The sequence below is a fragment of the Bos mutus genome, chromosome 2, assembly GCF_027580195.1.
Source record: "Bos mutus isolate GX-2022 chromosome 2, NWIPB_WYAK_1.1, whole genome shotgun sequence".
Lineage (NCBI taxonomy): Eukaryota > Metazoa > Chordata > Mammalia > Artiodactyla > Bovidae > Bos > Bos mutus.
Window position 1 is genome coordinate 73,866,531 of NC_091618.1, and position 15,900 is coordinate 73,882,430.

Sequence of the window (15,900 nt, forward strand, 5' to 3'; positions counted from 1 at the left end):
TTTTAATTTTTATAACTTAAATAGGCTGTATACAGCATTTCACTGTTAATAAGCGTTTTAAAAAATGACTGTTTTATTGAGATATAAATTCATATACCACTTTTACTGTTCATTTTTAAAGTGTATATTTCAGTGGCTTTTAGTATATTCAAAATGTGCCTTGATCACCACTATCTAATTCTGGAACATTTTTATCACTCTGAAAATAAAATCTATACCCATTACTAGTCATTTTTTGTTTCCACTCTCTCCCAAACTTGGCAACCACTATTATATTTCCATCGCCTAGAATTTGCCTATTTTGGACATTTCATATAAATAGAATCCTAAAGTATGTAGTCTTTGTGTCTGGCTTTCCCTTAGCATAATGTCTTCAAGGTTCACCCATTTTGTAGAGTATGCTGCAACTGCTGCTCCTAAGTCACTTCAGTTGTGTCCGACTCTGTGTGACCCCATAGACGGCAGCCCACCAGGCTCCCCCGTCCCTGGGATTCTCCAGGCAAGAACACTGGAGTGGGTTGCCATTTCCTTCTCCAATGCAGGAAAGGGAAAAGTCAAAGTGAAGTCGCTCAGTCGTGTCCAACTCTCAGTGACCCCATGGACTGCAGCCCACCAGGCTCCTCCGTCCATGGGATTGTCCAGGCAAGAGTACTGGAGTGGGGTGCCATTGCCTTCTCCCTTTGTAGAGTATATTAGTATTTTACTCCTTTTTACAGCTGTATTTTGTTTATCCATTCAGCAGTTATAGACACTGGCTTTTTTCTACTTTTTGGATTTCATTATGATCAGCTATATATTCAGTTCTCTTGGGTATATACCTAGTAATGGGATTGCTAGGTACTATAGTAATTTGATTTTCAATTTATTAAGGAACTGCCGAAATGTTTTCCAAAGTGGCTTTGTTGCTTTGAAAATCGTGAAAGTGTTAGTCTCTCAGTTGTGTTCGACTCTTTGTGATCCCAGGGACTGTAGCCCATTAGGCTCATCTGTCCATGGCATTCTCCAAGCAAGAATACTGGAGTGGGTAGCCATTCCCTTCTCCAGGAGATCTTCCTGATACAGGTATTGGATCCGGGTCTCTTGCATTGCAGGCAGGCTAAGCCATCTTACCATCTAAGCATCCAGGAAAGCCTTTACATCCTTTTTATATGACAACATACTCCTAAGTAACAAATTGTCCAAAGAAGAAGAAACAAGGGAAATTAGAAATTAGACAAGACTTTGGAATAAATGAAGTTGAGACAATAACATACCAAAATTCAGATCCAATGAAAGCAGTGCTTAGAGTAAAATTATATCTGTATATGTTTATTATTAAAAAAGAAGAAAGTTCTCAAATTAATCATCTAACCTTTAACATTAAGACACTGGAAAAGAAGAGAAAACTATACCCAAAACAAACAGGAGGTATAATATAATTAAGACTAGAATGGAAATAAAATAAAGAAGGGAAAATACAGAAATAAATCAACAAAGCAAAAAGTTGGTTCTTAAAGAGATCAACAAAATTGACAAAATTTTAGCTATAACTGAGAAAAACAAGATGACTCAAATTACTAAAATTAAGAATGAAAGAGGGGACACTACTCTTAGCCGCACAGAAATAACGAAATATTAAAAGAGAGTTCTATGCACAAATGTATGCCAATATACTAGATAATTTAGATGAATGGACAAATTCCTAAAAAAGATACAATACCAAAACTGATTCTAAACTAAATAATCAATCTGAATAGACATTTGATCAGTGAAGAGAATGAGCTGTTAACCTAAATCCATCCACAAGGAAAAGTTTAGACCCAAATAGCTTAACCATCAAATTCACCAAATATTTTTAAAATACAATGTTTTGCAAAATCTTTCAAAATATAGTAGAGAAGAGAACATTTTCCACTTCATTCTTTGACACTAGTAATACTTTAATAACAAAACTGGACCAAGATACAATTTAAAAAAAACCCACTACAAATCAATCTCTCTAATGAATAGAGACACAATGATTGTCAACAAAATATTAACAGACTGAATCCAGCAGTACATGAAAGGATTATATATTATGACCAATGAGTTTTATCTTAGAATGCAAGGTTGGCTTAATATGTGAAAGTCAATTATTATACTATAGCCTATCAATAAAGGACAAAAACATATGAGTACCTCAATAATGAAGAAAAAGCATTTGACAAAGCTCAACATCCTTTCATGATTAAACACTCAGTAAACAAGGGGTAGAAAGGAACTTACTCAACCTGATAAAGGAAATCTTCAAAAACCCACCATTAACAAGGGTTTAGGAGGAACCAGAAATCAAACTGCTAACATTCTTGAGCTCATAGGGAAAGGAATGCAGTTTCAGAAAAACATCTACTTTTGCTTCATTGTCTGAGCTATCAGGGTTTCCCTGGTAGCTCAGACAGTAAAGAATCTGTCTGCACTGCAGGAGACTCGGATTCTATTCATGGTCCAGGAAGTTCCTCTGGAGAAGGGAATGGTAACCCACTCTAGTATTTTTGCCTGGATGGAGAATTCAGTGGAAGAGGAACTGGCAGGCTACATTCCATGGGGTCACAAAAGAGTCAGATACTACTAAGCAACTATCACTCTGCTTCATTGACTAAGCTAAAGGCTTTGACTGTGTGGATCACAGCAAAATTCTTAAAAAGATGGAAATACCAGACCACATTACCTGTCTCCTGAGAAAACTGTATGCAGGTCAAGAAGCAACATAACTGGACATGGAACAACGGACTGGTTCCAAATTGGGAAAGGAATACATTAAGGCTGTATACTGTCACCCTGCTTATTTAACTTATATGCAGACTACATCATATAAAACAACGGGCTGGATGATTAACAAGCTAGAATAAAGGTTGCCCGGAGAAATATCAACAACCTCAGATATGCAGATTATACCATTCTAATGGCAGAAAGTGAAGAAAAACCAAAGAGCATCTCGATGAGGGTGAAAGAGGAGAGTAAAAAAGCTGGCTTGAAACTCAACATTCCAAAAGCTAAGATCATGGCATCCACTTCCATCACTTCATGGCAAATAGAAGCAGAAAAAGTGGAAGCAGTGATAGATTTTCTATTTGGGGGCTCCAAAATCACCGTAGACAGTGACTGCAACCATAAAATTAAAAGATGCTTGCTCCTTGGAAGAAAAGCTGTGACCAACCTAGACAGCATATTAAAAAGCAGAGACATCACTTTGCCAACAAAGGTCCATATAGTCAAAACTAATAGTTTTTCCAGTAGTCATGTATGGATTTAAGACTTGGACCATAAAGAAGGCTGAGAGCTGAAGAATTGACAGTTTTGAATTGTGCTGTTAGAAAAGACTCTTGAGAGTCCCCTGGACAGCAAGGAGATGAAATCAGTCAATCCTAAAGGAAATCAACCCTGAATATTTACTGGAAGGACTGATGCTCAAGCTGAAGCTTCAATACCTTGCCCACTTGATGTGAAGACCTGACTCATTGGAAAAGGCCTTAATGTCGGGAAAGTTCAATTTAGTTCAGGTCGCTCAGTCGTGTCCAGCTCTTTGTGACCCCATGGACTGCAGCATGCCAGGCCTCCCTGTCCATCACCAACTCTCAGAGTTTACCCAAACTCAGGTCCATTGAGTCAATGATGCCATCCAACCATCTCATTCTCTGTCGTCCCCTTCTCCTCCCACCTTCAATCTTTCCCAGCATCAGGGTCTTTTCCAAGGAGTCAGTTCACATCAGGTGGCCAAAGTATTGGAGTTTTAGCTTCAACATCAGTCCTTCCAATGGATATTCAGGACTGATTTAGTTTAGCATGGACTGGTTGGATCTCCTTGCACTCTAAGGGACTCTCAAGAGTCTTCTCCAACACCACAGTTCAAAAGCATCAATTGTTTGGTGCTCAGCTTTATAATCCAACTCTCACATCCATACATGACTACTGGAAAAACCATAGCATTGACTAGACGGATCTTTGTTGGCAAAGTAATGTCTCTGCTTTGTAATATGCTAAGTTGGTCATAACTTTCCTTCCACGGAGTAAGTGTTTTCCTTCCATGGAGTAAGCATCTTTTAATTTCATGGCTGCAATCACCATCTGCAGTGATTTTGGAGCCCCCAAAAATAAAGTCTGTCATTGTTTCCACTGTTTCCCCATCTATTTGCCATGAAGTGATGGGACCAGATGCCATGATCTTAGTTTTCTGAATGTTGAGTTTTAAGCCAACTTTTTCACTCTCTTCTTTCACTTTTATCAAGAGGCTCTTTAGTTCTTCTTCACTTTCTGCCATAAGGGTAGTGTCATCTGCATATCTGAGGTTATTGATATTTCTCCTGGCAACCTTGATTCCAGCTTGTGCTTCCCTCAGCCCAGCGTTTCTCATGATGTACTCTGCATATAAGTTAAGTAAGCAGGGTGACAATATACAGCCTTGACATACTCCTTTTCCTATTTGGAACCAGTCTGTTGTTCCATGTCCAGTTCTAACTGTTGCTTCCTGACCTGCATACACATTTCTCAAGAGGCAGGTCAGGTGGTATGGTATTCCCATCTCTTTCAGAATTTTCCAAAGTTTACTGTGATCCGCAGTCAAAGGCTTTGGCATAGTCAATAAAGTCAATTCCAATCCCAAAGAAAGGCAATGCCAAAGAATGCTCAAACTTTCCCACAATTGCACTCATCTCACATGCTAGCAAAGTAATGCTCAAAATTCTCCAAGCCAGTCTTGAACAATATGTGAACCGTGAACTTCCAGATGTTCAAGCTGGTTGTAGAAAAGGCAGAGGAACCAGAGATCAAATTGCCAACATCTGCTGGATTATCAAAAAAGCAAGAGAGTTCCAGAAAAACATCTCTTTCTGCTTTATTGACTATGCTAAAGCCTTTGACTGTGTGGATCACCATAAACTGTGGAAAGTTCTGAAAGAGATGTTGGGAAAGATTGAAGGCAAAAGCAGAAGCAGGTGGCAGAGGATGAGATGGTTAAATAGCATCACTGACTCAATGGATGTGAATCTGAGCAAACTCTGGGAGATAGTGAAGGACAGGAAAGCCTGGCATGCTGCAGTCCTTGGTTTCACAAAGAGTCAGACGTGACTTAGTGACTGAAGAACAAAACAAGGGCAATACTTAAAGGTGAAAGACTGAATGCTTTCTCGTAAGATTAGGAACAAAATAAAGATGCCCACACTTGCCATTTCCATTCCAAACTGTACTGGAAATTCTAGCCAAGACAATTAGGCAATTTAAATACAATCTTGCATACAGAAAATCCTAAGCAGTCCACTGAAAACTATTAGAAGTAATGAATGAGTTCACCAAGGTTGCAGTATACATGATCAATATGCAATCAACTGTATTTCTACAAATGAAATTAATAAAACAATTCCACTGACAACAGCATCAAAAAGGATAAAATATTTAACAAAAGATGCAGAGGAGTTATCCTATTATAACTACAAAGCACTGTTAGAAATTTAAAACCTAAATAAATTAAAAGATATCCCAAGTTCATGGATTAGAAGACTTAATATTGTTAACATGGCAATACATTCCAAACTGATCTACAGGTCCTACACAATAACTATGAAGCTGGATTGTCTACAGAAGTCGCCAAGTTATTAAAAACAATTCTTAGGAAAATTCAAGGGACCTAGAATATTCAAAATCATCTTGAAAAAGAAAAACAGAGTTGCAAGACTCACACTAGTTTCAGAACTCCTAATTTAGAATTTATAATCTTCTACTTTTTTGGTGAAGAGTCCCAAACATCCCCAATTTGTATAATCATCATAATCTACAAAACCGGGATTTACCCTTGCTTGGAATAGCACCTATCCTGGGTGAGGCATGAAGGTACTGGCATGTAATTACATGCGACACAAGGACCACTACTGTATTGTCAGGGTTCTCTTTCTTATGGTAAGTAATCAATAAGTGATTAGTCATTTTACTATCATCATGCAGAATACACATATCTTTTACATACTCCCATTCTGAAATGATACATTTTGCATATTTTTATAAAGATATAATGAACCCCACAATCCAGGAACATAATTTTGGAACATAAGGAAATTACCTGGGGTCCACTCTTCTACTTCTAGTATTTACAGCAAAAATATAAAAGGTAAAATTGAGAATTTTACCATCATTATCTATGTACTTTTATGTGTCTTTCAGAAGACTTCCAGAGCAGAGAACAAATGTAGAGCCATGGTAATACTCGGAGAGATGTGACACCATAGCTGTCTCTCAGAGTTGGCTTATTACAAATGTATACTAAATGTAAAAATCTTATAATAAAGGTAAAAGACATTTATAAATATACCTATAAGCATGGCTAAGGTTCACACATACATAGATAAAAACAGTCATGGTAACAGATATATTTAGCCATAAATAGATGCCTAGAATTTTCCAATGTGCTCTTATGGCATTTGAAGCATCTAATTTAAAAATTATAAAAACAGTGATTGATGCCATTTTTTTTAAGCCCAAAATATAAGGAATTTAATACCTCTTCGGGTCTTCCCAATGCTGGAGTTCCTGTGAGCAGAATGGCTCGTTTGGCTTTCTGTACTATTGGCAATAAAATCCGGCTGCGAGTTGCACTTCTGGACTTCATGTAGTGTGATTCATCTACAATAACCACTTTGAAGTTCTGATTATTCAGTGCATCTATCAGAGTCTCCGCATCTGTGGTTAAAAGTCCATAACCCAGAACTGTCACTTTGCTGGTTGATATTCTCCTAGAAAACATAATCCATGTACTTAAAAAATATTTTGGTAACCAATGTATCATAGACAATACATTTCTTAGGGAAGAGATACAGAGGAGAAAGAAGAGGAAAAATAAGAAGAGATGATACAATGCTGAAACCCAGTGTCTCTTAATTTACCATCTTTAAATATGATAAATCAGAATCCAAATTTAAAATTTGGTTAAGAAAACGAAATTTATAGTTAAATGGTCTTTGGAATATTTTGACATCCAGGTCGCCACACTTTACTGGGATAATAAGAAAATTACTTTCTGGGAATATTTGCTTCAATGCATCTAGAATTCTTGTATATAAAGTAGGTAATTCGAAGATTAGTTGACTATTCAGTGAAGACTTCCCACCAACGGGATAGCGGTGTTTTTCATCTCAGGCACTACTGTGATTATAAGCAAGACGATAATGTTACAGGTATGTCCAGAGCACTGCAGGGCATTTCACATTTTGAACCCTCTCATTAAAGGCCAGTAGAGTCCCTATCACTGTGACAACAAAAGTGAGGCCCTGGCCCTGGGGTGATATAATTCATATATTTATAATATTCTTTACCACACTGTATGAAATTATTCATTTATATATTTATTTCCCTTATTCTATCATAAGATGGGTGAGGACAGGGAATGTGTCTTATTCTTATTTGTATATACAGTGTTGTGCTCCCCATGAGTCTGTAAAATGAGATAATTAGAAAAATATATTCATTAACAATAAAATGTATCACTTTTGCATTTTCTATATGACCAGTGAAAAACACAGGACAGTGTCAAGTCTTTTGCAGTTCTCTAGTCTCTAACAGAAAATTCAGATCTCCTAAAGAGCCTAATATGAGAAGGCAATGGCATCCCACTCCAGTACTCTTGCCTGGAAAATCCCATGGACGGAGGAGCCTGGTAGGCTGCAGTCCATGGGGTCGCTAAGAGTCGGGCCTGACTGAGCAACTTCACTTTCACTTTTCACTTTCATGCATTGAAGAAGGAAATGGCAACCCTCTCCAGTGTTCTTGCCTGGAGAATCCCAGCGACAGAGGAGCCTAGTGGGCTGCCGTCTATGGGGTCCCACAGAGTTGGACACGACTGAAGCGACTTAGCAGTAGCAGTTTCTAACAGAAAATTCAGATCTTCTAAAGAGCCTAATATGGGTACTAATATTAGTACTAATATGACAATTTTTGCTTTTTTTTTTTTCTGAAGGACAACCGCATTTATACCTTGGATAAATCCACTCAATAAAGGGACTTATGGCACCCCACCTTACATAGAGGTTGCCCAGCCTTACATAGAGGGGAAGGCAATGGCACCCCACTCCAGTACTCTTGCCTGGAAAATCCCATGGACGGAGATTTTCCCATGGTTGGACACGACTGAGCGACATAACTTTCATTTTTCACTTTCCTGCATTGGAGAAGGAAATGGCAACCCACTCCAGTGTTCTTGCTTGGAGAATCCCAGGGACAGGGGAGCGTGGTGGGCTGCCGTCTAGGGGTCGCACAGAGTCAGACACTACTGAAGCGACTCAGCAGCAGCAAGAGCAGCAAGACATTGGGTAAGTTTTTCTGCCCTTAGCTATCATCCTGCAGAAAAGTTACATGCTAGGGTTGAAGCACTATCTAACATATGCCAAATGTTATTCATTTAAAAATATTAGCCACTGTTTTAATTGCAAGAGTATAGTTCCAAAATAGTAATAAAAACTAGAAGGCTTAAATGCTATAAATATGATAGAGGAATATTTTAAGACTACTTCAATGTAAACTTTTTAATAAAGTATAGCTATAGAAAATGATTATAGAGGCTATAATAAATTCTACATTCTCTAAACTATTGTCTTAAATTTCATGCAGCTTTATTAAAAAAGAGGAAAATTTTCATAATTATTATCTACATTTTATTTTGTCCATACAAATATAGTGTCTAAATTTTCTGGGGCCCAAGAAGACATATTTTACTGAATTAGAATTCCAAGGCTGAAAGAGAAAAAGGCAGCTATCTATTTTGTCTGGTTCCTCTTTCTACATTCACAAAGGCCAACTTTATTTCTACAAATACATTTTATGTTAACAATCTTAGAGAATAAAATATAGAAGAATAATACCACACACAAAAGAATCTAACAAAAATCTATATATTTATTTCTAGTAGAAACATAACTTTATTTGTGACTCAGAAATGGTAATTTTGAACTTCTAGGAACATGACAATTTGTATAATTCACCTAGAAACTCAATGTAATAAACTATTAATATTCAAATTGATTGGTTTATTCCAATGGCTGGAAAACAAAATGAGAAAAAGACAGTAACTATACTATGATTTTAGAATAAGGACTTCAAACAGTGACAAAACAAATGTTTTCAATACAGAAAATATTAAAACTATAAATTGAAATAATAAAAAAGTAAAATTGCCTAACATTAATTTTGAGTTACACATAAAACTTGCATATAAAGTAACAACTTAGAAGGCAAAACCTGCCATAGTTGCTGATAATAAAACCTCACAAACTTCAAGTTAATCACTGAAAAGTTGGAAAATTTATTTTTCAACTTCAAAATAGTCAATTTAAAGTATATTTAAGGTATATACAAAGTAGGTATATTCATACGTTTTTAAAGCATGTATATTTTACATTAAAAAAATACCATAAAGGAACATATAACATTAAATATATGGTTGGTTTTTAGATGGGTAATTCATATTTTAAAATGGAAAATAAAATTCTTTACATTACTTTCTTATGGAGAAACAATGGAAATAGTGACAGACTTTATTTTCTTGGGCTCCAAAATCACTGCAAATGGTGACTGCAGCCATGAAATGAAAAGACGTTTGCCCCTTGGAAGAAAAACTATGACCAACTTAGCATATTAAAAAGTAGACACATTACTTTGCCAACAAAGGTCTGTCTAGTCAAAACTATTGTTTTTCCAGTAGTCATGTATGGATGTGAGAGTTGGACCACAAAGAAGGCTGAGCACTGAAGCACTGATCCTTTTGAACTGTGGTGTCGGAGAAGACTCTTGAGAGTCCCTTGGACTGCAAGGAGATCCAACCAGTCAATCCTAAAGGAAATCAGTCCTGGATATTCATTGGAAGGACTGATGCTGAGGCTGAAACTCCAGTACTTTTGCCATTTGTTGCAAAGAGCCAACTCATTAGAAAAGACCCTGATGCTGGGAAAGATTGAAGGCAGGAAGAGAAGGGGATGACAGAGGATGAGATGGTTGGATGGCATCACTGACTCAATGAACATGAGTTTGAGCAAGCTCTGGGAGATGGTGAAGGACAGGGAAGCCTGGCATGCTGCAGTCCATGGGGTCACAAAGAGCTGGATATGACTGAGCAACTGAACAACAGCAACATTACTTTCTTAATTCTAAATTCTGCGATATTTCATTCCAAACACTGCTATACATTAATTATACACAGGAGGGCTTTTTTTCTTAAAGATTAAAAAAGTTGTTTTTACCCAACATCAGTTTTATTCTGGATAACATTGATTTCTTCAGGACTCAACTCCGGGATCCACTTCTCTATTTCTTCAGTCCAAGGATACCTCAGAGATGAAGGGACCACTATTAGAAGAGGCCATTCCTCCTTATAGAAATAAGCGATGCCAATTGCCTGAACTGTCTTTCCTAGACCCATCTAAATTAGAAACAAATAAATAATGTTCAAATATTAAACATTATTAAACAAATTTATTAAGCAAATTACTAAAAGTTTTCCAAGAGCAGTTATATTACTAGTTACCATTTCAAAGTTTTAAGGCATAACATTCAAGTACAGAGTCAAAAGTTTTCAAAGTTGAAACAAGATCCAGATGAAGATAAATTTTTTCTATCTTGTATTTTAACAACAAATAGAGGATAAGTTAGGCAGGACATGGGAACAGGTAAAGGTAACTTAGGAATGGACACACATGCATACACACACACACACAAAGCACAACCTACACATTTTACTATCAGATCAGATCAGATCAGTCGCTCAGTCGTGTCCGATTCTTTGCGACCCCATGAATCGCAGCACGCCAGGCCTCCCTGTCCATCACCAACTCCCAGAGTTCACTGAGACTCACGTCCATCGAGTCAGTGATGCCATCCAGCCATCTCATCCTCTGTCATCCCCTTCTCCTCCTGCCCCCAATCCCTCCCAGCATCAGAGTCTTTGCCAATGAGTCAACTCTTCGCATGAGGTGGCCAAAGTACTGGAGTTTCAGCTTTAGCATCATTCCTTCCAAAGAACACCCAGGGCTGATCTCCTTCAGAATGGACTGGTTTATCTTAATATTCTATACCTCCTTCCAAGAAATAGCACACAATCCAAACTTTAGCTCTACATAGTCGACCTAATGGTAAATTCTAGCTCTAAGAGAAAAGAACAAGCTTTTACAAAATTTACTTTTGTAAATCTGAACCAAAGAATGACTATGTACCATTAGATATGTTTCCTAGTCCTTGAAGCCTTCCAATCCTTAGAGCTGAAACCCACTTAAATTAGGTTCTGGGACCAACTTAGTTCCAAGACAGTAGAGATTTAAGATTTGAGAGATTCTTTAAATCTCTTAACAATTTAAGAGATTTAAGAATCATCACCTGGCTTGGGATCATTAATGTTGCTTCTTTCCTGCAACAACTCTGATCACGGGCACAGTTCCAGGAACTGAGTCATGGCCTTATTTTGTGTGTGTGGACCATACCACAAATCTGTGCCATAGTTGTGAGTTCCTGGTTTTGCTTCCTTTCAAGGTTTCATAACTCATTTTCTTAATCTCAGTTTCTCTAGATATAGGGCTCTCTTTTCTTCTGCAATATCTTAGGGAATAGAATGCTTTCTTTGGGACTCAGATTCTACCATCAGGTCCTTATATTTCGCTTGCTGCTAAATTTACATAGTATCAATGAGCTGCCTACCTGGACTTTGGTGCATTTCACTTAGTGTGATTAAGAGTGGTCTGTTTTGGCCTGCCAGGCATCAGCTGATGAACCAGTGTTTAAAATTTCCTAATACTGTCTGCTCCTGAGGTCAAGGATGTAGGTCTTCCCAGATACTGTAAAATGTAGAGGAAAACAGGCAGGACATTCTGAGATAAACAGGAGCAATATTTTTTTTCAATATATCTCCTGGAGTAATGGAAACAAAAGCAAAAATAAACAAAGAAGACCTAACTAAACTTAAAAGTTTTTGCACAGCAAAGGAAACCATAAACAAGAAGAAAAGACAATCTACAGAATGGGAGAAAACAGTTGTAAACAAAATGACTGACATGGGACTCATTTCCAACATACACAAAAACAACTCATGTTTCAATATCAAAAAGACAATCCAGTCAAAAAATGAATAGAAGATCTAAACAGACATGTCTCCAAGGAAGACAAACAGATGACCAACAGACATGAAAAGATGTTCAACATCACTAATATTAGAAAAATGTAAATCAAAACTGCAATTAGGTATCACCTCACACTACTCAGAATGGCCATCATGAAAAGGTTTACAACTAATAAATGCCGGAGAGGGTGTGGAGGAAAGAGGAACCCTTCTACACTGTTGGTAGGAAAACAAATTGGTGTAGCCACTATGGAAAAGAGTATGGAGGTTTCTTATGAAGCTAAAAATAGAGTAACCATATAACCCAGTAATACCACTCCTGGGCACATATCTGGAGAAAACTGATTTGAAAATATACACACACCCCAGTGTTTATAGCAGCACTAAACCCAATTAGGAGAAGGCAATGGCACCCCACTCCAGTACTCTTGCCTGGAGAATCCCATGGATGGAGGAGCCTGGTAGGCTGCAGTCCATGGGCTCGCTAAGAGTCGGACACGACTGAGCGGCTTTACTTTCACTTTTCACTTTCATGCATTGGAGAAGGAAACAGCAACCCACTCCAGTGTTCTTGCCTGGAGAATCCCAGGGACGGCAGAGCCTGGTGGGCTGCCGTCTATGGGGTCACACAGAGTCGGACACGACTGAAGCGACTTAGCAGCAGCAAACCCAATTAAAAACCAAATCAGTCTCATTTCCTTGGAGAGCAAAGGAAAGTCATGTCTTAATATATATCAATAAGGAGGCATTGTGATTTAAATGAAAAGTTTTCCTTGAGTTTTATAGCTTGAGCGAGAAATTTCAGAATCTAACTTGGAATCACCGAAAAGAACAAATTTCTGAATCTGCATAACTGATCAGGTATCTGAATTATCTGAAGATAATACCCTATCCTGGTTGGACAATTCACCTAAAAAGTGAGATTCCAGTCTGTTTTTATCTAGTTATCTTTCATGGAAACAACCCTAAATTCATCATCTCTTTGTTAAAGATCATTTAGTTAAATGAATAATGGTGATTTCGAGAAACTAGAAAGATTTACCTACACAAAGTAAAGCAAGCAAAGCAATCAGTTGTTAATGTTCTCAAGTATTTATTTTTTAGGTATTTGCTGTTGCTTGTTCCTTTTTTGGGAACCATCAGTACAAGATAGTTTAATAGGACAAATTCAAACAAAAGATGATTCCAAATTAAAAAATAAAAGTATATTAATGTAGTCTCATGTTCCCATTAAGGAAAGAAATGATCCATAGCATAGAATAGCTGTTTTTTAGATAAAATTTATCAAAAGGAAAATAACTGTATGAAACTATTTTTATTGGAGAAATAAACTTTCAAATTATGTACTTAGGTTTCAATACTTTGCAAATAAGTTTAAATAGCCTAACATTCAGTTATAAAAGCAATAACACACTTCAAGTAACTTAAGCATAAAGAAGTAACCCCATTCAAAAGGTGGTTTAAAGCTCTTGGCTTTAACTACCATAGCATTTGTTAAAGTAGAATAACACAATGTTTCAGAACAATTAAGCCTAAATCACCTATTTGGAACAAAATCCTTGACTCAATAATAATACAGCTGTTTAGGTAACTACCTAGGAAGAATTATATAAAGAATATACTAACTTCAAGAGAACATTTTATCAATATTTTCATAATAATCAATCATTGTTATACTAGGGAGAACAATTTTACATTTTCTAAATGTCTTTTTCCATAAAATTATTAAGATCAACTAAATAACAATGGTCCTGACATGCTAATGTCTGTTTCTTTCTTTCTTTTTTTTTTCATCATGATAACTTTTAGATAGCAACTATATACAGAAGATGCCTGGTGATTGAAAAATTTTTGAAACATAAAATTTTTGCTGATTTTCAAGTTATAAGCAGCTTGTAGCTTTTAGGGTTGAGATCTGGATTGTTTTTAGAATAGGTGGTCTATTTGTTCTAGAAGATACCCCTTTGGAGGACCCTTTTAGGTGTGTAGATTTAAAATTTTAATGAAGAACTGAATTAAAGAAATCCACATAGAAAAATTAAGAAGTATTAAATGCAGAAAACGCTTCCTCCTTTGCACCTAAAGGCAGGAAATAAATTCTCCTTCTGGCCACAGACTCTTATAACTCCAGGAAGGAACCAGACGAATCTACAAACAAACCTCATTAAACTAACCCTTATCTTCCTAGTTATATTTTCACCATATACCAGCCCTAGCCCAAACCCTGTTGCCTTGTCAATTTTTCACAAATTTACTGTTTCATTATCTAAAAGGTATACCAATTTCCTGTTCTGGTCACTTCAAGTCCTCATTTTCTTGTGATGGTTCTCAAGTACATGAAAAAATTCAGCATAATTTGCATATCTTCCTGTTATCCAATTTATCTTGGTCAGTTTAGTTTTCAGACCCAGCCAGAGACCCTAAGAGAGTCAAGGAAAACTCTTCATTTCTCTGCACTAACCACTTGGAAATGTAATAAAAGTAGGTCTTTGCCTCACCCCTCACTAGAAGACAATTTCCAGAAAGATCAAATATTTATGTACTAAGAAGGAACAAAGAAAGGTAATAGAAAAATATGTGTAGAAATAAAAACAGAGTAGACATTTTAATTCACTATACCAAATCCAAAAAACATAAAGGAAAATACAGTGAGAATTACATGGAAACAAAACAACAACAAAATGTAATACAAATGACAAAAGGCCAAGTTCCTCAATTTATGAAAAGCTTCTATCAAAAGGGGAAAGAAAAAAAAAAGACAAACAATCCAATGGAGAAAAGAACTGAATGACCAATTTATATATGTTAAGTACGCTTAACAACCATCAAAAAATGCCCAAGGTCACTCATACTTAGGGATGAAGAAACCAAAACCTTGAGAACCCATTTTTTCACCTATAGAATAAGATGAACAAAAACTAAAGATATGATAACAGTGTTGGAGAGAGTACGAAGAAATCTGCACTTATACACTGTTGCGGATCTAAACCAGTAATGTGGCCATCCAGCAAGTCCAGTCATTTCAGTTTATCCAGGGATATGCTTGCATAGTACACAAAATCACTAAAGAAGATATTGGTTAGAGAAATTATGGTACCTCCATATAATGAGACATTAGGTAATATTCTTATATGGAAAGACTGGAAAGCCATAGGATGCAAATACTGTACTGAAAGAAAAATAGTATGGTGAATATAATTCAGTTAGTACTGAGAAAGGAGAGAGAGAGAAGAGAAGACAGAGAGGGGAAGAAAGGGAAAGAGGAAAGAAAATAGGAAGGAAGGATAGGAACTATTGATAGCATAACCATTGGAGGGAGGGCTTGCAGGGGTAGGACTGGAAGGAAAATACTGACTTTGAGCTTGTATTGTCTTCCATGCAGTGTACTTATCCCCCTGAATAAATATTACTTGGAGGGGGCAGTAAAGAAGAGACAGAAAAGTTCTTTTAAAAATACGCAAGAGTGGGAAGGAGTCAAGATGGCAGAACAGGAGGACGTGGAATTCGTCTTTCCTCTTAAGTATATCAAGAATACATCTATAAATGGAACAACTGCGGAGGGAGAAATACTCCAAAACTCATTCTAAGAGGTCACCATGACCTGGATACCAAAACCAAACAACGATATCACAAAAAAAGAAAATTACAGACCAATATTACATTTGAACACAGCCGCAAAAATCCTCAACAAAATACTAGCAAACAGAATCCAACAACACATTAAAAGGATCATATACCATGATCAAGTAGGATTTATCTCAGGAATCCAAGGATTCTTCAATATATACAAATGAATCAATGTG

At 36.7% G+C, this 15,900-nt stretch overlaps 1 protein-coding gene across 5 annotated transcripts in view; it reads right to left on the reverse strand.

The window, feature by feature from the left end:
- The window catches only part of ZRANB3 (zinc finger RANBP2-type containing 3), a 301,075-nt gene that overhangs the window by 134,005 nt on the left and 151,170 nt on the right, over positions 1 to 15,900 (reverse strand). For 3 of the 5 annotated variants that reach the window (XM_070389710.1, XM_070389696.1, XM_070389700.1), the window contains 2 exons: positions 10,233 to 10,411; positions 6,506 to 6,737 (listed from right to left, as the gene is read on the reverse strand). In XM_070389710.1, the coding sequence (XP_070245811.1) occupies positions 6,506 to 6,737; positions 10,233 to 10,411 (411 nt within the window). Of the gene's footprint in view, positions 1 to 6,505; positions 6,738 to 10,232; positions 10,412 to 11,679; positions 11,806 to 15,900 lie in introns of those variants that run through there. The other 2 variants (XM_070389704.1, XM_070389716.1) reach the window with 2 other exon arrangements.